Here is a 22862-nt window from a genome sequence, read left to right as displayed (position 1 = left end):
TGCGGCCCTGTTGACTATTTTGAATGAAACGCTTGATTGTTCGATGATCACGCTTCAGAAGCTTTGCAATTTTAAGAGTGCTGTATCCCTCTGCAAGATATCTCACTATTTTTGACTTTTCTGAGCCTGTCAAGTCCTTCTTTTGACCCATTTTGCCAAAGGAAAGGAAGTTGCCTAATAATTATGCACACCTGATATAGGGTGTTGATGTCATTAGACCACACCCCTTCTCATTACAGAGATGCACATCACCTAATATGCTTAATTGGTAGTAGGCTTTCGAGCCTATACAGCTTGGAGTAAGACAACATGCATAAAGAGGATGATGTGGTCAAAATACTCATTTGCCTAATAATTCTGCACTCCCTGTATATATATATATATATATATATATATATATATATATATATATATATATATATATATATATATACAGGTCTTCTTATAAGCAGTTTTGTAACTTTATTATGTGAACGTTTTCGAGTCAAAAACGACCCGTCCTGTATCTTTGTATTTTTTCTATGTGAAATGAGCTTGGCAGTTTTAGATAGTGGGCTGGACTGGGGTGTTGATTGGCTGGACAGGAGTGTTCCTTGGCTGTGTCTGCAGTTCTCTGACAACTATCATTACTGTATATTCTCTAAGCATTTTCCACCTGCAGGTCTCACTGATTAATCTCACCTATTGTACAGTTGCTGGTGAGGTGCTTAAAATTCCCAATACATTTATTTAAATGACAGTAAAGAAAGGTGTCCTAAAATAGAAGAGACTACAAACTAAAAGGTAGTGAAAACATTTAAATTTAATTTATATTTGCTAAAAACTGAGAATTCTAAGTGCCAAGTGCTCCCCTTTTACCCTCACTCTTGTCTGGGATAGTCTGCACTTTAGACAGCCTAATTACTTTCTTTGGGAGGAAGGAAGCTCACATCCAGGACCGTTTTTAACACAGGGCAAAAGGGGCAGCTGCCCAGGGCCCAGTCTCTGTTGAGGGGCCCAAGAGTCCTAAAAAAATAAATATATATATAAAAAAATATATATAAATGATAAATAGAGGCCATAGTGTCATGCTGATACTTCCGACATTAATACCAGACTGTTTATGTGACATGGGGAACACATACATTCAATCCTAATACTGTCACAGTCAAAAGTACTCTGCTTATATATATATTTTTTTTTAAAACTGTGCCAGACCGTTCCGGTGTCATGTGACATGCCAAGCTATTGCTGTGTGCTGTTTTATATGTGCACTGTGCAGCACTGAATGCAAAGCCCTAACTCGGCATCCAGCCATTCTCACTGCATCAGAAAAGGTCCTACTGGGGTTACCACTGTTACCAAGTAACTGCTCTGGTGGTGAGGATTGTTTCTGGGTAGGGCTGACTGTAGGCACATGCAGCAGAAAGCTGGAGTGGCAGGCACGTGAGGATTTGAGCATCTGTGCAGCTGCATACACTGCTCTCTTCAGTCTTGAGGCTGTGTGACTCATCTCACACTGTATCCATGCAGCCTTGGGCAGACAGCATCCAGTCTGCTGGTCCCCTTAGCCCTACTCTTTCTGCTGTGGCCCTAAGATCAACTAACTGAAGTTTGTTAGGGGGACAGTGCTTTGTAGAAAGTTAGGGAAGAATGAGTTAGTGCACACACGCCCCTCCCAATGCAGCATTGTCTAGTGCAGGGTGAGAGGGAACTTGTTCCTAGCAAATAAGTGACATGTGCTGCTGTGGCTGATGTATAGGGGCATATTTATCAAGCTCCGAATGGAGCTTGATGCCCCGTGTTTCTGGCGAGCCTGAAGGCTCGCCAGAAACAGCAGTTATGAAGCAGCGGTCACAAAGACCGCTGCTCCATAACCTGTCCGCCCGCTCTGAGCAGGCAGACAGACATCGCCGGAAATCAACCCGATCGAGTACGATTGGGTTGATTGACACCCCCCTGCTGGTGGCCTATTGGCCGCGAGTCTGCAGGGGGCGGTGTTGCACCAGCAGCTCTTGTGAGCTGCTGGTGCAATGCTGAATATGGCGAGCGTATTGCTCGCCGTATTCAGCGTGGTCTGTCGGTCCTGATCCGCACTGTCGGATCAGGTCCGACAGACCTTGATAAATAGAGGCTATAGTGTCATGCTGATACTTCCCACATTAATGTAAGGTTTATTTTTATAGTTTTTGTTTTCTCTGTCGCAGATTTTACAGTTTCCCATAGTAGCTCTGCTGTCCCAGTCAGTAAACTTATATTTGTCTGCACCTCCATGCTTCCTCCTCAGTCTTTACCTTGCTTTGCTCCTGTTGGCTGCCCTAAATCTCTTTAACCAGCTAACCTCACACCAGAATCACATTCAAAAGAATATTAAATGAATTCACAGTGGAGGAATTTATATATTTATTTACTTATTAGTACTGCTTAGGTCCAGTTTCAAATATTGCAATTTATTTCATTTTTTTTTAAAAGATTAGCCCAGCAGTGGATGATCCACTGCTGGGCTAATCATTTTTAAAAAATTATAAAATACATTGATTTAGTTGTTTTTTGGGATGTTGGGGTGGAGAGCGAAATTGCATGGGGTGGGGGGGGCCTAAGAAATGTTTTGCCCAGGGTCCAGTGAATATTAAAGACGGCCCTGCTCACATCTCTCTGAAATTTTCTTGTTCAGACCCTTTCCTTAGAGAACTGAGTGAGGTCTGCAAGATAATTTCATTCCAAGGTGGAGAATTTTTGGGAATCTTGCCCTTCAACTTAAATATTCCATCTCAAGCATATCACATGATGTCCTACACTACCATATATATTTTTTAAATGGACATGAAACACAATTTTTTTTTTTCATGATACAGATAGAAAATACAATTTAAAAAAGTTTCCAATTTACTTACAGTATATTATCAAATTTCTTTCTTCTGATGTGATTCTTTGTTAAAGAGCTATCTAGATAGGTAGCGTGCACTTGTCTGAAGCACTACATGACAGGAAATAGTGCTGCCATCTAGCGCTCTTGCTAATGTATAACATTGTTGCAAAACTGCTGCCAGGTATTGCTGCAGTGACGTGCACACTCCTGAACTTACCTTCCTGCTTTTCAACAAAGGATAACAGGGAAACAAAGAACATGTGATAATATAAATAAATTAGAAAGTTGTTTAAAATTGTATGTTCTATCTGAATCATGAAAGAACAAGTTTGGGTTTTATGTCCCTTTAACAATGCAGAAGTTGTGTTCAACAAACCTGATCACTTAAATACATAAGTGAGTATTTTATATAAATGAAAATGTTTTTCGTTGTTTGTGACAAAGATAGTTTTTTGTTAGAAAAATGTATAATTGGATTGATATTGAAACAAAAAATATTTTTTTTTTCTCCAGATGGTGTGGGCATCATCAAACAGAATGGGCTGTGCTATTAATACCTGTACAAATATCAATGTTTGGGGAAGTACGTGGCGAAAAGCAGTGTATCTGGTGTGCAATTATTCTATAAAGTAAGTCAATATTTATTTCCTATCCTAAAATGTGTAATAAACTTTTTTTTTATAATGATGGTATTTTTTTTTTGGTTGATAACAGAATTAATTAAATACAGGTAGAATATTAGGGGTCAATTTATTAAATGCCAGGTGAACATGATTCACTGTAGAGAATCATGTCTGGCCGGCATCTCTAAATGCTGGCAGCATACGCTGTCGGCATTTAAGATTGCACAAGCATTTCTAGTGAAATTCTTGTGCAATGCCGCCCCTTGCAAATTCGAGGCCAATCAGCCGCTAGCAGGGGTGTCTTACGACTGCTGCTTCTTAACTTCTGTTTCCGGTGAGCCAGAAACTACGGGCGTAGATAGCAGCATCTGCTGCTTATTAAATCTAAGGAGAAGGATGGTGGCACTCCCAATATGCATCAGCAAAATATCAGCACGGTAGCAAGTTATATCAGTTGGTCCCGGGACTTCCGTCCAAGAACCCCACTCACCCCTGTCGTAGGAGAATTCGCCCAACCGGCTTATTAAATCTACCCCTATGGCTAAATTGATTACGGGCTTTCTCAAGATGGCATCTTGAGAAAGCCCGTAATTAGGATGAAACCGGTAGAAGCTGTGATTACTACTGAATAGCCTGGTGGATTGACGTTGTCCATTGGGATTGTGCAGCCTGAAGTTCTATCTATGAGAAAAGACTGCCAAAAACTACCCACAAACGGAGGCAGGAACAAACACCTGTAAATGAAAAAGTAAGAGACTGCAAACACCTATTCCCTTGCGTACATTCAGTACTAAGTGCAGGGGAAGGAGTCTGGAAGAAACTTGCGCAAGTTTAGAAATATCGAAGGAAGGATATCTTTAACCGTCTGGTTGTCAGAGCGGTAGAATAAGTATAAGTCCTTGGGAGGAAACCGCCTATTAGAAGGGTAAGACTACCTGCACAGCAGGACTCCGAAAAAGTCTACCAAAGGTATGGTGCTTTCCATTTAAGACTGCCATTTTTAAACATCACTATCACTTACACTTCTCTCTGTAGCGACTTTGGAGAGGCAAACAAGTTAAAAAGTAGTTGGCCACTACTGTTTTCTATTGTTTCAACAGAACGCATCAGGAGAGACTTTGTTGTCAAATATATTGACATTCTATTTGTTACCAATATAACATACTAGGAGAGACTTTTTTATTTAACTCAGTCAAATTCTATATGAAAAAGGTGGTATCGCAACACTGCTATATAATTTTGGGCTGTTGATATTTTGCAATTGCACATACAAGGAGCTCCTGAACTATATATAAGCATATTTTTTTCCAAAAGTATATGCATAATTTTTAAATAAGTGAATGTTCAATTGTAAACCATGATTTTAATTATTGATCATATATATATATCGTAGTTACAGGTCCAAAAATTTCATTTTTTGTCCTAGATCGATGTATTGCATATATTTCTGTTTTTAACAAGTATTATTAGTAAAGATGGATTCTTAAAGACTGACTTAATCATTTATTTTCCTCTAAGCCAGATTAAGAAGTTTAGGAATGGTTTGATAATAGATATAACAATTATACAAAGAAAAGGAATCTTTTTGTAAGACACCGCAATTGACACAAACTGTATAAACATAAATTTTATTGTAGGACATAATATCGAGAATCTTTATTTAAAGACATTACATTTTGACACAACAACTGTATAAACAAAAATCTTTATTGAAAGATACATTTACAAGGTCTAAAATAGTTCACACAATCAGGCATTTTTCATTTGTTACTCATACCTTATCCACCTTAATAAAATTATCCTTATTGAAAAACATTGCAAAAAGGTTTTAGAATAACATATACCAAGGCAATATCCTTCTGTGTAACTAAAACCCCTATTGCCACATTATAACATATCCCTGTCTTTAATGCTTAGAGCTTGTCTAGCGCCTTCTTAAAATATTTTTTTTTTAAATTATTTATTACTTTGTTTTCTGTCTAGGAGGAGGACAGTAATTAAGGAGGCTTTAGCATTTTAAGTCCAGCGCTATATACACTATAAACCCTTTGTAAATTTTAAAGCATGAGAATAGTCCAGAGTACTAATCATTAGGTCAGCAGCCAAGTGATCAGTCAGTAGTTCAAAGTAGAGGCAAGTGTAAGACAAGGAGCATAAAGCAGGAAACACGCCAGGGTCAGGGCAGAAACATGAATGTCAGGACTTCCTTAGGGTCTTGGTGCTAAAACACCTGCAGGGTTACTTCCAACATCCAGTTAACCAACAGCGCCACCCTTCATGTAGGAAACACAGCAGAGGTCTGTAAATCCTGTGCGCTACTGGATCCCTGTCTGACATGGGGACACATACAGCACACTCGGCACTGTCAGCAGAGCTAATCTGATGCTTCTGAGAGCAGCCCAGGACTCCGGCTGCTCTCACAGTCTTGGGTTTAGCGCACCTCATCTCACCTCACAGCAGCCTTGCAGACCAACCATGGTCACGTTCCAGTACATCTTTGGGGCCATGACAATTTTTAGTTGTATGTTGCTTTAAGCACACAACACCTTCATGTTATACCAGCTTCATTCCTTTCTATAGCTGCCAGCGGTTTTTGGGAACTATACATCTTTGAGTTACAGATTGTCATGGCTGGATTTATCATTAGTACTCTGCTTGAGTGTAAACTTGTAATACAATCCTTCATTACCATAAAGTCTAGTTTTTATTTTTAAGGTATTATGGGTGAGTTACAAGTCTAGCACAATTGATAGCAAAGGGATCAACCTTACACAAAGAATAATGCACCATCTGGTATTACAAGTGGAAGGTTAAATAATTTAACCAAAGCATTAGCTGAAACATTTTTAGTGCATCCTATACTTTTAATGTATAATGCAGTGAGAGCTATCAATAGTAAAGCACAGAACTACACGAAGAACTACACTACTTAGTGCACAATCAGCTTAGTGCTCAAGTAATATCCAACATGAATTTTACTGTGCTCCCCAAAGAAGTCTATTTTGCGGGGAATCAGCCTACTTACGCTATCCAATATGTAGATGATAGTACTCCCTACACCAGGCTTTAAAATTTTGAGTCCTAAGCTATTTCTTGAGCAATAAAAAACAATAATATGAGCTCAAAAATATAAGGGCGATTGTGCTTGATGTTAACCCACAACAACACTAACACTTTTGTGCTTCACTTTTAATCTAGGCCTATATCTTTAAAGCTAGTTTAGAAGTCACCATGTATAAGTGACTCAAATCTGTTAGATATATTTGAGTTGAGAAAATGCAGTGATAATTTACCTCTAGGGCTCAATGCACTAAGCAGCGTATGCTACTTTTGAACCCTTGCGGGGCAGACTTTCTGCAATGTAAGACTCTCCACCACCTCTAAGTTGGTGGATAGAAATCATTCTGAACACTTTCATTCAGGACCGTGTCTCATGTGTTTCGTTACTTGAGAGAAGGAGGCGGCATAACACACGCTAGTGCACGTGTAATGATACTAATGATACATACAGGCAGATTACATACAGTGTCTGCTGTCTGTACGCCACAAAGCAGGGCGGACAGGTTCTCAAGTCTAGTAACTTGTCTGCAGCAGCTTTGTACATGGGGCCTCTAATATAAAGAACATTTTTAGAGCAAAGGCTGAATATAGACCTCTTTTGTTTGGTCACACAGTGAATGTCTTTAAAGACAGTTGTAGAATGTTTCATCTTGTAACTGTTCAGCTGAAAGGAAGAACTTTATTCCAAAGATATTAGAAATATAGCTGTATATAAATGTCTCTTATTTCAGCTGTCAGCAAGTCTTTTTCCCAAAGGGCAATTCTGAACTTTAAATGTTACCGTCTCCCACAAGCACTTAGCTTTACCATAACACAAATACAAATGACCAAAGGAAACATTCTTGCCTCTGCCAAGCATCTCATAAATGATCTACCTATATGTTTCCAGCTTTTGGTATGTTTTAATATAGCTTTCTCAGAAAAGCCAAAAGTCCAAGGATAAATTGTCAATCAATATGAAGTTCCATTCCAAAATAATTTAAGAACACATTGCTTGATTTGCACTAGTTAAAACCTTCTTTCATAAAGATGACATCTGTTTGCTTTAACAGCTCTTTGAGTTTTCATTAAATGACCTTTTATGTCTCTACTGTATATACGTTAGTAAAAAGTCAAACAGAATATTTTCCTCAGTCTTCCATATAGTAACACAGAAACCAAAAGTACGCTGCTCAGTGTAGATCTCAACGTTAAAAAAGGCAGGTGTAGGTCTTTTTTATATTAGTAAATATAGTTAATATTCCAAGGCCTAGATTTCAAGAGGAGAGCAAAAATATTAGAGCTGTTGAGCGCTAACTACTCTCAAGTTAGATCAATAGCAATCTTATTCTTGCACTGATATTACAAGTTGAAAGTAAAATGGTTGCGCTACAGTGAAAGCCTCAGGAGGTTGGATAGCACGACTGTGCTAACACCTCACATAGAAGGTGTTTTAAGAAATAGTTGAAATACCTTTGCACATCATTAACCCCTTAACGACTGAGGACGTGCAGGGTACGTCCTCAGAAAAAAGGCAGTTAATGCCTGAGAACGTACCCTGCACGTCCTCAGTGTGGAAAGCAGCTGGAAGCGATCCTGCTCGCTTCCAGCTGCTTTCCGGTTATTGCAGTGATGCCTCGATATGGAGGCATCCTGCAATAACCTTTTTAAGTCATCCGGTGCAGAGAGAGCCACTCTGTGGCCCTCTCTGCACCGGAGATCGGTGGCTACCTGCGTTGGTGGGTGGGAGCCGGACCGGGAGGCGGGTGGCGGCCATCGATGGCCATGTGGATGTGAAGGGGGGCGGGATCGTGGGCGGGGGTGGCTGGGGGCGCGCACGGGCGCGCGCGCGTGCACGGGAGGGTGGGGGCGGGCGCGTGCACGGGGAGGGAGCGGGTGGGAACCGCTACACTGCAGAAAATGGGGAAATAAAAAATATATAAAAAAATAAAATTTAAACAATCAGCAAGGTGGTGGGGGTTTGTCTGTGGGGGGTGGGGGGGGGGGAAGCTACACTACAGAAAAAAACAAAAAAAACAAAAAAAAAGCACTTTTTATTGTAAACTGGGTACTGGCAGACAGCTGCCAGTACCCAAGATGGCCCCCAATAAGGCAGAGGGGAGGGTTAGAGAGCGGTTTTGGGGGGGATCAGGGAGGTTGGGGGCTAAGGGGGGGATCCTACACAGTAGCATATGTAAATATGCTAAAAAAAAATTCATTTTTTTTTAAAAACCCTTTTATTTTAGTACTGGCAGACTTTCTGCCAGTACTTAAGATGGCGGGGACAATTGTGGGGTGGGGGAGGGAAGGGAGCTGTTTGGGAGGGATCAGGGGGTGGGATGTGTCAGATGGGAGGCTGATCTCTACACTAAAGCTAAAATTAACCCTGCAAGCTCACTACAAACTCCCTAATTAACCCTTTCACTGCTAGCCATAATACACGTGTGAGGCGCAACAGGATTTAGTGGCCTTCTAATTACCAGAAAGCAACGCCAAAGTCATATATGTCTGCTATTTCTGAACAAAGGGGATCCCAGACAAGCATTTACAACCATTTGTGCCATAATTGCACAAGCTGTTTGTAAATGATTTCAGTGAGAAACCTAAAATTGTGAAAAATTTTACGTTTTTTTTTAATTTGATCGCATTTGGCGGTGAAATGGTGGCATGAAATATACCAAAATGTGCCTAGATCAATACTTGGGGTTGTCTACTACACTACACTAAAGCTAAAATTAACCCTACAAGCTCCCTAAAAGCTCCCTAATTAACCCCTTAACTGCTGGGCATGATACACTTGTGGTGCGCAGTGGCATTTAGCGGCCTTCTAATTACCAAAAAGCAACGCCAAAGCCATATATGTGTGCTATTTCTGAACAAAGGGGATCCCAGAGAAGAATTTACAACCATTTATGCCATAATTGCACAAGCTGTTTGTTAATGATTTCAGTGAGAAACCTAAAGTTTGTGAAAATATTTGTGAAAAAGTGAACAATTTTTTGTATTTGATCGCATTTGGCGGTGAAATGGTGGTATGAAATATACCAAAATTGGCCTAGATCAATACTTTGGGATGTCTACTAAAAAAAAATATATACATGTCAAGGGATATTCAGGGATTCCTGAAAGATATCAGTGTTCTAATGTAACTAGCGCTAATTTTGGAAAAAAATGGTTTGGAAATAGCTAAGTGCTACTTGTATTTATGGCCCTATAACTTGCAAAAAAAGCAAAGAACATGTAAACATTGGGTATTTCTAAACTCAGGACAAAATTTAGAAACTATTTAGCATGGGTGTTTTTTGGTGGTTTTAGATATGTAACAGATTTTGGGGGTCAAAGTTAGAAAAAGTGTGTTTTTTTCCATTTTTCCTCATATTTTATCATTTTTTTTATAGTAAATTATAAGATATGATGAAAATAATGGTATCTTTAGAAAGTCCATTTAATGGCGAGAAAAACGGTATATAATATGTGTGGGTACAGTAAATGAGTAAGAAGAAAATTACAGCTAAACACAAACACCGCAAAAATGTAAAAATAGCCTTGGTCCCAAACGGACAGAAAATGGAAAAGTGCTCTGGTCACTAAGGGGTTAAAAATATATATATGTTTATGAAATTACAGCTGATGAGTAAAAAAAAATTGAATTTTTCTTACCTCTAACATTGAGTGGACTAGAAACTTTTTTCCCTCTGAGCTAGTAGCTTTCCACTATATATATATATATATATATATATATATATATATATATATATATATATATATACAGGGAGTGCAGAATTATTAGGCAAATGAGTATTTTGACCACATCATCCTCTTTATGCATGTTGTCTTACTCCAAGCTGTATAGGCTTGAAAGCCTACTACCAATTAAGCATATTAGGTGATGTGCATCTCTGTAATGAGAAGGGGTGTGGTCTAATGACATCAACACCCTATATCAGGTGTGCATAATTATTAGGCAACTTCCTTTCCTTTGGCAAAATGGGTCAAAAGAAGGACTTGACAGGCTCAGAAAAGTCAAAAATAGTGAGATATCTTGCAGAGGGATGCAGCACTCTTAAAATTGCAAAGCTTCTGAAGCGTGATCATCGAACAATCAAGCGTTTCATTCAAAATAGTCAACAGGGTCGCAAGAAGCGTGTGGAAAAACCAAGGCGCAAAATAACTGCCCATGAACTGAGAAAAGTCAAGCGTGCAGCTGCCAAGATGCCACTTGCCACCAGTTTGGCCATATTTCAGAGCTGCAACATCACTGGAGTGCCCAAAAGCACAAGGTGTGCAATACTCAGAGACATGGCCAAGGTAAGAAAGGCTGAAAGACGACCACCACTGAACAAGACACACAAGCTGATACGTCAAGACTGGGCCAAGAACTATCTCAAGACTGATTTTTCTAAGGTTTTATGGACTGATGAAATGAGAGTGAGTCTTGATGGGCCAGATGGATGGGCCCGTGGCTGGATTGGTAAAGGGCAGAGAGCTCCAGTCCGACTCAGACGCCAGCAAGGTGGAGGTGGAGTACTGGTTTGGGCTGGTATCATCAAAGATGAGCTTGTGGGGCCTTTTCGGGTTGAGGATGGAGTCAAGCTCAACTCCCAGTCCTACTGCCAGTTTCTGGAAGACACCTTCTTCAAGCAGTGGTACAGGAAGAAGTCTGCATCCTTCAAGAAAAACATGATTTTCATGCAGGACAATGCTCCATCACACGCGTCCAAGTACTCCACAGCATGGCTGGCAAGAAAGGGTATAAAAGAAGAAAATCTAATGACATGGCCTCCTTGTTCACCTGATCTGAACCCCATTGAGAACCTGTGGTCCATCATCAAATGTGAGATTTACAAGGAGGGAAAACAGTACACCTCTCTGAACAGTGTCTGGGAGGCTGTGGTTGCTGCTGCACACAATGTTGATGGTGAACAGACAAAACACTGACAGAATCCATGGATGACAGGCTTTTGAGTGTCCTTGCAAAGAAAGGTGGCTATATTGGTCACTGATTTGTTTTTGTTTTGTTTTTGAATGTCAGAAATGTATATTTGTGAATGTTGAGATGATATATTGGTTTCACTGGTAAAAATAAATAATTGAAATGGGTATATATTTGTTTTTTGTTAAGTTGCCTAATAATTATGCACAGTAATAGTCACCTGCACACACAGATATCCCCCTAAAATAGCTAAAACTAAAAACAAACTAAAAACTACTTCCAAAAATATTCAGCTTTGATATTAATGAGTTTTTTGGGTTCATTGAGAACATGGTTGTTGTTCAATAATAAAATTAATCCTCAAAAATACAACTTGCCTAATAATTCTGCACTCCCTGTATATATATATATATATATATATATATATATATATATACATACATATACACACATACAGAACTATACCCACATAAATACACATATATAAATACATATATGCCAACACACACACATATATATAAATAAACTATATATATATATATATATATATATATATATATATATATATATATAGTTGTGCTCATAAGTGTACATACCTTGGCAGAATTTCTGATTTCTTGGCCATTTTTCAGAGAATATGAATGATAACACAAAAACTTTTCTTTCACTCATGGTTAGTTTACTCTTTTTAAATCATAATGACAACAGAAACTACCCAAATGACCCTAATCAAAAGTTTACATACTCTGGTGATTTTGGCCTGATAAAATGCACACAAGTTGAAACAAAGGGGTTTGAATGGCTATTAAAGGTAACCATCCTCACCTGTGATCTGTTTGCTTGTAATTAGTGTGTGTGTATAAAAGGTCAATGAGTTTCTGGACTCCTGACAGACCCTTGCATCCTTCATCCAGTGCTGCACTGACGTTTCTGGATTCTGAGTGATGGGGAAAGAAAAAGAATTGTCAAAGGATCTGTGGGAAAAAGGTAGTTGAACTGTATAAAACAGGAAAGGGATATAAAAAGATATCTAAGGAATTGAGAATGCAAATCAGCAGTATTCAAACTCTAATCAAGAAGTGGAAAATAAGGCGTTCTGTTTGATAACATACTGCATTCATCTTGCCATCAATTCTGATCAAATTTCCTGTGCCTTTGTAGCTCACACATCCCCAAAACATCAGCGATCCATCTCCGTGTTTCACAGTAGGAATGGTGTACCTTTCATCATAGGCCTTGTTGACTCCTCTCCAAATGTAGCGTTTATGGTTGTGGACAAAAAGCTCAATTTTGGTCTCATCACTCCAAATGACTTTGTGCCAGAATGTTTGAGGCTTGTCTCTGTGCTGTTTGGCATATTGTAAGATGGATACTTTGTGGTATTTGCGTAGTAATAGCTTTCTTCTGGCGACTCGACCATGCAGCCCATGTTTCTTCAAGTGCCTCCTTATTTTGCATCTTGAAACAGCCACACCACATGTCCTGTATTTCACTTGAAGTTATTTGTGGGTTTGCCTTTGCATCCTGAACAATTTTCCTGGCAGTTGTGGCTGAAATTTTAGTTGGTCTACCTGACCGTGGTTTGGTTTCAACAGAACCCCTCATTTTCCACTTCTTTATTAGAGTTTGAACACTGCTGATTTGCATTCTCAATTCCTTGGATATCTTTTTATATCCCTTTCCTGTTTTATACAGTTTAACTACCTTTTCTCACAGATCCTTTGACAATTCTTTTGCTTTCCCCATGACTCCAGAATCGTCAGTGCAGCACTGGATGAAAGATGCAAGGGTTTGTCAGGAGTCCAGAAACTCATTGACCTTTTATACACACACACTAATTACAAGAAAACAGATCACAGGTGAGAATGGTTACCTTTAATAGCCATTCAAACCCCTTTGTGTCAACTTGTGTGCATGTTATCAGGCCAAAATCACCAGGGTATGTAAACTTTTGATCAGGGTCATTTGGGTAGTTTCTGTTGTCATTATGATTTAAAAAGAGTAAACACAGTTGACTGATTATAAATGGCTTCAGCCAAACACTAACCATGAGTGAAAGAAAAGTTTTTGTGTTATCATTCATATTCACTGAAAAATGGCCAAGAAATCATAAATTCTGCCAGGGTATGTAAATTTATGAGATTGACAACTGTGGATAAGTGACTGTGGCTGGATAGTATACCTGCTACACTATAAAAAGACCCCCTAATAGGTCCTAAAACAAGATACAATATTGGAAATATAGGAGCACCAATGGCTAAGGTATACAACAGGTTTTTAGCTGCACTATTATGTTCAAGATGGAACTCTAGACCATAAACTTTATGTTATGTATCAAATGTCAATATAATCCACATAAAAAAGATGAAAAAGATCAGATAGATCTTATGATAAAAGTTATTTTAATCACATATAATAAACAACAATTGAAAACATGGTTAAAAGTAAAGGATTAAAAATATTTTAAAAACTCCTAATTTATTTATCAGTATGAATTGAATGAACCGTTAACTACTTGTATGTCTTCCGTATTATATGTACCTTATTTACAAAAGGTACACTTATACCAATGCTTTCAGAAAAAACTTAGATTCAGAATGGACTTTGATTCTGTCTAGATCGATTATTAGTTATTAAAACAAGTGTGGATAATACCAGTGCATAATGGAATAAGCTACTTAAAAAATATATTTAAAGGAGCATATAAAGAGAACCAGAAAAAATCTTGTAAAAATGATTGGATCAATACCGGTATGTCCGTTAATCGTGATAAAAAATAAAAAAGAGAGGGATAAATTTGTGATGACAAACTTCACTAATGTAAAAATACAAAATATAAAAATCCAAAAAATATAAAATCACAAATTGTTGATTAAAGCAGGTGAAAGTGTTAAAACCAAATTCGTGCCAAATATAAAACCGAAAATACATATACAGGGAGTGCAGAATTATTAGGCAAGTTGTATTTTTGAGGATTAATTTTATTATTGAACAACAACCATGTTCTCAATGAACCCAAAAAACTCATTAATATCAAAGCTGAATATTTTTGGAAGTAGTTTTTAGTTTGTTTTTAGTTTTAGCTATTTTAGGGGGATATCTGTGTGTGCAGGTGACTATTACTGTGCATAATTATTAGGCAACTTAACAAAAAACAAATATATACCCATTTCAATTATTTATTTTTACCAGTGAAACCAATATAACATCTCAACATTCACAAATATACATTTCTGACATTCAAAAACAAAACAAAAACAAATCAGTGACCAATATAGCCACCTTTCTTTGCAAGGACACTCAAAAGCCTGTCATCCATGGATTCTGTCAGTGTTTTGATCTGTTCACCATCAACATTGCGTGCAGCAGCAACCACAGCCTCCCAGACACTGTTCAGAGAGGTGTACTGTTTTCCCTCCTTGTAAATCTCACATTTGATGATGGACCACAGGTTCTCAATGGGGTTCAGATCAGGTGAACAAGGAGGCCATGTCATTAGATTTTCTTCTTTTATACCCTTTCTTGCCAGCCACGCTGTGGAGTACTTGGACGCGTGTGATGGAGCATTGTCCTGCATGAAAATCATGTTTTTCTTGAAGGATGCAGACTTCTTCCTGTACCACTGCTTGAAGAAGGTGTCTTCCAGAAACTGGCAGTAGGACTGGGAGTTGAGCTTGACTCCATCCTCAACCCGAAAAGGCCCCACAAGCTCATCTTTGATGATACCAGCCCAAACCAGTACTCCACCTCCACCTTGCTGGCGTCTGAGTCGGACTGGAGCTCTCTGCCCTTTACCAATCCAGACACGGGCCCATCCATCTGGCCCATCAAGACTCACTCTCATTTCATCAGTCCATAAAACCTTAGAAAAATCAGTCTTGAAATATTTCTTGGCCCAGTCTTGACGTTTCAGCTTGTGTGTCTTGTTCAGTGGTGGTCGTCTTTCAGCCTTTCTTACCTTGGCCATGTCTCTGAGTATTGCACACCTTGTGCTTTTGGGCACTCCAGTGATGTTGCAGCTCTGAAATATGGCCAAACTGGTGGCAAGTGGCATCTTGGCAGCTGCACGCTTGACTTTTCTCAGTTCATGGGCAGTTATTTTGCGCCTTGGTTTTTCCACACGCTTCTTGCTACCCTGTTGACTATTTTGAAAGAAACGCTTGATTGTTCGATGATCACGCTTCAGAAGCTTTGCAATTTTAAGAGTGCTGCATCCCTCTGCAAGATATCTCACTATTTTTGACTTTTCTGAGCCTGTCAAGTCCTTCTTTTGACCCATTTTGCCAAAGGAAAGGAAGTTGCCTAATAATTATGCACACCTGATATAGGGTGTTGATGTCATTAGACCACACCCCTTCTCATTACAGAGATGCACATCACCTAATATGCTTAATTGGTAGTAGGCTTTCAAGCCTATACAGCTTGGAGTAAGACATGCATAAAGAGGATGATGTGGTCAAAATACTCATTTGCCTAATAATTCTGCACTCCCTGTATATCCATAATATGATTATCTGACTAGTATAATAGTGTTTCCATATACTGTAACAGTAGTGATACCTAATCTAATTAAATAATAATGGTAGTGATACCTAATCTAATTGAATAATAACTGGACTAAACCTAGTGGAGGGTTTAGAACCAGAAATGTGTGTGAAACCACAGTGTCCAATCTACTAGTATGACCTTGTTAAACCAAAACTAATATAACATAAGCTTATGACACAAATTATAAGATCCAAGTGTTAATTCCAATACAATAAATGAATTCCCAAATTGTAATGAATGAATGTCCCAAAGTCATTAGGAAAGTCTCAAAATCCCAAATGATGCATAGATTAATCTAAATAAATCCTCATCCTTTGTTTGTGCAGAATTCTATCCTGTATCCTAGTCCGTTGTGAGACAGAGACCATCTTTAGTTGTATTGGATGCAACACTGCTTTTTAGCTTGAATGTGCTCATAGCTTGCTTTCCAAATGGAAGAGGCAGCTTATCATTTTAGGCCTGGATAACAAGCTGTATACTGCAAGTTTATGGTTGCCAGCTGTTGCTCAACATTTTCACTGTTGGAAAGAGATTCAATGTTGCAGGACTTTTTATTGCTTAAAGATTTATTATTAATTCTGGTGGAACAATTATTGATTTAATCCAAATAAGGCTTTGTGAATAGGAAGAACCAGCTCTGCTCTCACACATCTGTGAGAGCAGAGCTGGTTCTTCCTATTCACAAAGCCTTATTTGGATTAAATCAATAATTGTGTCATAAGCTTATGTTATATTAGTTTTGATTTAACAAGGTCATACTAGTAGATTGGACACTGTGGTTTCACACACATTTCTGGTTCAATTAGATTAGGTATCACTACCGTTATTATTTAATTAGATTAGGTATCACTACCATTATTATTTAATTAGATTAGGTATCACTACTGTTATAGTATATGGAAACACTATTATACCAGTCAGATTAGCATATTGTGGATATATATGTATTTTCGGTTTTATATTTGGCACAAATTTGGTTTTAACACTTTCACCTGCTTTAATCAACAATTTGTGATTTTATATTTTTTAGATTTTTATATTTTGTATTTTTACATTAGTGAAGTTTGTCATCGCAAATTTATCACTCTCTTTTTTATTTTTTATCACGATTAACGGACATACCGGTATTGATCCAATCATTTTTACAAGATTTTTTCTGGTTCTCTTTATATGCTCCTTTAAATATATTTTTTAAGTAGCTTATTCCATTATGCACTGGTATTATCCACGCTTATTTTAATAACTAATAATAATCTAGACAGAATCAAAGTCCATTCTGAATCTAAGTTTTTTCTGAAAGCATTGTTATAAGTGTACCTTTTGTAAATAAGGTACATATAATACGGAAGACATACTAGTAGTTAACGGTTCATTCAATTCATACTGATAAATAAATTACGAGTTTTTAAAATATTTTTAATCCTTTACTTTTAACCAAGTTTTCAATTGTTGTTTATTATATGTGATTAAAATAACTTTTATCATAAGATCTATCTGATCTTTTTCATCTTTTTTATGTGGATTATATTGACATTTGATACATAACATAAAGTTTATGGTCTAGAGTTCCATCTTGAACATAATAGTGCAGCTAAAAACCTGTTGTATACCTTAGCCATTGGTGCTCCTCTATTTCCAATAATGTAAACTTATGAGCACAACTGTGTGTGTGTAAATATATATATATATATATATATATATATATATATATATATATATACCTTTGATCCCTTCCCAGTCAAACACCTTGTCATATACTATATCATGTTACAACACTTTTTAAACATGTATTTCAATAATAAACATATATATTAATTTACATAAATATATATTATATGTGTGTGTTTATATATATATATATATATATATATATATATATATATATATATATATATATATATATATACAGTGGATATAAAAAGTCTACACACCCCTGTTAAAATGTCAGGTTTCTGTGATTTAAAAAAATGAGACAAAGATAAATCATTTCAGAACTTTTTCCACCTTTAATGTGACCTATAAACTGTACAACTCAATTGAAAAACAAACTGAAATCTTTTAGGTAAAGGGAAATAAAAATAAAAAACTAAAATAATATGGTTGCATAAGTGTAAACACCCTTAAACTAATACTTTATTGAAGCACCTTTTGATTTTATTACAGCACTCAGTCTTTTTGGGTATGAGTTTTTCAGCATGGCACATCTTGACTTGGCAAGATTTGCCCACTCTTCTTTGCAAAAACACTCTAAATCTGTCAGAATGTGAAAGCATCTCCTATGCACAGTCCTCTTCAGATAACCCCACAGATTTTGAATTGGATTCAGGTCTGGGCTCTGGCTGGGCCATCCCAAAACTTTAATCTTCTTCTGGTGAAGCCATTCCTTTGTTGATTTGGATGTATGCTTTGGGTCGTTGTCATGCTGAAAGATGAAGTTCCTCTTCATGTTCAGCTTTCTAGCAGAAGCCTGAAGGTTTTGTGCCAATATTGTCTGGTATTTGGAACTGTTCATTATTCCCTCTACCTTGACTAAGGCCCCAGTTCCAGCTGAAGAAAAAAAGCCCCAAAGCATGATGCTGACACCACCATGCTTCACTGTGGGTATGGTGTTCTTTTGGCGATATGCAGTGTTGTTTTTGCGCCAAACATATCTTTTGGAATTATAGCCAAAAAGTTCAACTTTGGTTTCATCAGACCAGAACACCTTTTCTCACATGCTTTTGGGAAACTTCAGATGTGTTTTTGCAAAATTTAGCCGGGCTTGGATGTTTTTTTTTTTTTTAAGAAAAGGCTTCCGTCTTGCCACTCTACCCCATAGCCCAGACAAATGAAGAATACGGGTGATTGTTGTCGCATGTACCACACAGCCAGTACTTGCCAGATATTCGTGCAGCTCCTTTAATGTTGCTGTAGGCCTCTTGGCAGCCTCCCAGACCAGTTTTCTTCTTAACTTTTTATCAATTTTGGAGGGACATCCAGTTCTTGGTAATGTCACTGTTGCGCCATATTTTCTCCACTTGATTATGACTGTCTTCACTGTGTTCCATGGTATATCTAATGTCTTGGAAATTCTTTTGTACCCTTCTCCTGACTGATACCTTTTAACAATGAGATCCCTCTGATGCTTTAGAAGCTCTCTGCGGACCATGGCTTTTGCTGTAGGATGCGACTAACAAAATGTCAGGAAAGACCTACTAGAATAGCTGAACTTTATTTGGGGTTAATCAGAGGCACTTTAAATGATGACAGGTGTGTACTAATACTCCTATTTAACATGATTTTGAATGTAATTGCTTAATTCTGAACACAGCTACATCCCCAGTTATAAAAGGGTGTTCACACTTATGCAACCATATTATTTTATTTTTTTATTTTTATTTCCCTTTACCTAAAATATTTCAGTTTGTTTTTCAATTGAGTTGTACAGTTTATAGGTCGCATGAAAGGTGGAAAAAGTTCTGAAATGATTTATCTTTGTCTCAATTTTTTACATCACAGAAACCTGACATTTTAACAGGGGTGTGTAGACTTTTTATATCCACTGTATATATATATATATATATATATATATATATATATATATATATATATATATATATATATGTATATATATATATATATATATATATATATACACACACACACAAATATATAGATACAGTATCAGTAGGGCTGCACTTTGATTGTGATTTCCCTTCTGTTCACTCACTTTATATGTTGTTAATTGATAAAAAATAAACTATTATCATTTCTATTTTTGAAAGCATTCTTACTTTACATAATTTGTTTTACACCTGCCTAAACCTTTTGCACAGTACTGTGTTGTATATTATTGACTAATTTCTTATCTCTTCTCTATTTTTCCTTCTCTTCTAGGGGTAACTGGATAGGTGAAGCTCCTTACAAGCTGGGACGACCTTGCTCAGCTTGCCCTCCCAGTTATGGAGGAGTCTGCAACAACAACATGTGCTATTCTGGAGTCAAATCCAATAAACTAACTTGGTTTTAGTATATTTAATCTAGGGGCTGTTTTTTTATATATCAAAAACATAAATCTGAATGGCATATTTTGGATGAATGATGGGTATGTACGTAAATGCTGTAAGGCAGAGGTGAAACGTTGTTTTCATCCTATTGTTATATACATTCTTTCTTTATATCTTTTGTACCAACGCTATCATAATATCAGTTTTTTTATGGATAGATTACCAGGAATTGTACAGATTATCAGAAACATGTTAAACTATGTTAAACATTTCCTTAGTACATTGAACTAACAATGTTATCTTGCAGTACCACATATTCATTGGAACACCAAACACAAGGCATTGCTTTAATTAAATGCAGCACATTGTTCTCCATGGAGGTTCTAGGCTCTAAGCATCCCCTTTTTTATTTTACCACCTCCAGCCACAAAGATGCCAACTAGCATATATTATTCAGATTTTATGCCCAGTGTACTACCCAGGACAAAGAGATGGGCAAAGTAATTTGAAGGGTTAATTTTAAAAAGGTAGTTTAAGATGATGAGGTGCCGCCCACCAGTACAAATCTCCACTTGTGACATTTAGCATTATGGCCAACTTTGTTACAATATTTTTTGGCAAAACCACTCCTGACTCCTCTTATACTTTAGATACTTTAGATTGTTGAGTTCAAAAAAGCAGACAAAACTTAAAGACAACCTTGTGAAATGTAAATATGCAAATATATTGCCTTTTTTTTAAAGCTATATGAAACAGTGCTCCCTTGTATGTTAAATCAAAGTAAACATAAAAAGAAACAGATAGTGTAAAACTAATAGCAAACAACTTATTTGTTTTCTTGCAAAATTAGCACTTCTCAGTGTAGCCCCTGCGTAGAGCTAGATAGGGGAGTAGACATGCTGAGTACATTCTGCCTCTTCTGAGCATGGGACTTCCTGTCTCTCTAGCTTTCAATGATTAGTAAACCAGCTCATTTTACTCTAGTAGATGTATGATATCAAGCTAGATAAGCCTTTCTATAGAGACCGTAGCCCCTTTATAGGGCTGTGACAAGAGGTAATGGTCACTGAACAAATTATTTTTTTTATTACAACAATAAAAACAGACTGTTTTATATCCCTGTAAGTCATCAAAAATAATGATATAATGTCCTAGAAGGGATGCATTTATGTCAATGCAACATTTCAAGGTCTCTTTAAAGAGACATATCTATTTTTTCTATCATGTGGATGAAAAAAACATGTTAACATTTCAGGTGAAACTAACAGTAAGTTCATGATTGTTTAGAAAGGAGTCCTGTGTCTACTCCCACAGAACAAAAATGGGTTTGTTCATCACATAAATATAATTTTTTCAAAAAACAAAGCTCTGTAATATATTTTTGAAACAGTTTTTTAATAAAACAGAAAAAAAATTATGTCCCTTTTAATTTCATTTTTTATTTTATTTTGGGTACAGCCAGTCTCTTTAATAAAAAAAACTTCATTACAAAATAATTAATCCTTAATTTTTAATGATTTGCATTGCATATGCTGAACCTTCTAGTCCGCTCTTAGATCTGAGGCCAGATCTTTACACGTCATTAGCTTTTATAAGTATGGTAAGCTGTGAATTTGTAAATGTATGTAAGCACTTATGTTTTAAATATGATGTGAACAAGAAATCATGTAATATTTATATCTTATGAAATATTAAGCAGTTTATGAAAAGTAGGACAATTCCAGTCAATAGAAAAGTAATATGCTTCAAAATAGATTTTAAATTTCAAAACCATTACAATCTGTTTGAAAAGTTGATTTTCACATAATTTGAACTGCATTAACTCTACTAGTACTTTGCATAGAGATTTCCTGGCAGTAGCATTGCAACCCATCAGGAAACACTTCAGTATCCATTTTGGCATTTTTGAAAGTCTTTTTTTAATGTTTACATGACTTGTTTATTAAAAAGTTAAATATAGCTCAAAAATATTTTTCCAGCTATGAACCCTGAACAAACCCCACATATGAAAGTCAGGTTGTGCATTTATCATAATCATTATTAGTTTGGACATTTAAAAATGTTAAATCCAAATTAATTCTTAACATAAAATTAGATTAAATTGTTAATTGTACTCATCACAAACTGATATTATTGGTTGATTAAAATAACTGCATTTGAACACATTAGGCAGCCATCATTAATGTTTATTCAATTAGCCACTATATTTTAATTATAAATACGCTACAATTGTTTGTATTTGAGTTTCCATAATCCCCTTTGAAAAAAACATATGAAAAACCTGAAATGTTTACCCAACCGGTATAAGAAAAGAGTTTCTTGCTATATTGCATTTTGGTCATTTCTAATGGATTGGAATACCATAGAAAAGGAACCCAAATGTAACTGAACTGGAAAACAACATTTTTGTGCATCAAATCCTAACGTGTTGGAAATTAAACTAATATTAGTTGTAGAGAAATGTTTTACTGGGAATAATACTCCCTTATTTTGTTACTTTGTAAAAAGCAAAGATACAATTTTTTTAAAAAAAGTTTAAATTTACTTCTATTATCAAATTTTTGTTGCTCACAGTAATGCCCACTTGTAAATTTATTTGGGTTATAAAGTCATCAAATTGAAGCAAATAAAATATGATTGTATGATTATTGGCAGCACAGTTTAACATCACCATTACTTATCAATTCTATAGTATTTAAAGAGACAGAAAACATTTTAAGATTGTAATATAAAATGTTTAATTGTGAAAAGTAAATTAATGTTAAAATATACTTCTATTATGTATTCTCCCACTCCATTTCAATGTATTTTAAGCTCTGAAAAACCACAATCCAAGTGATAAAACCATTTCCATGTTGGGAAAAGATTAGATCCGTGCTAATAGC

The 22862-nt window shown here is 36.6% G+C and overlaps 1 protein-coding gene across 1 annotated transcript in view; it reads left to right on the top strand.

The window, feature by feature from the left end:
• Positions 1 to 21394, top strand: part of R3HDML (R3H domain containing like) — a 95947-nt gene extending 74553 nt beyond the window's left edge. The window contains exons 5-6 of the mRNA XM_053689792.1: positions 3362 to 3477; positions 19868 to 21394. Coding sequence (XP_053545767.1) covers positions 3362 to 3477; positions 19868 to 20000 — 249 coding nt within the window. The 3' untranslated portion in view covers positions 20001 to 21394. The remainder of the gene's footprint in view (positions 1 to 3361; positions 3478 to 19867) is intronic.
• The last annotated feature ends 1468 nt before the right edge of the window (positions 21395 to 22862 follow it).

The sequence above is a fragment of the Bombina bombina genome, chromosome 1 (genome assembly GCF_027579735.1).
Source record: "Bombina bombina isolate aBomBom1 chromosome 1, aBomBom1.pri, whole genome shotgun sequence".
Lineage (NCBI taxonomy): Eukaryota > Metazoa > Chordata > Amphibia > Anura > Bombinatoridae > Bombina > Bombina bombina.
Note: the sequence above shows the minus strand (reverse complement) of the source record. Positions and strands in the feature narration are given on the sequence as shown.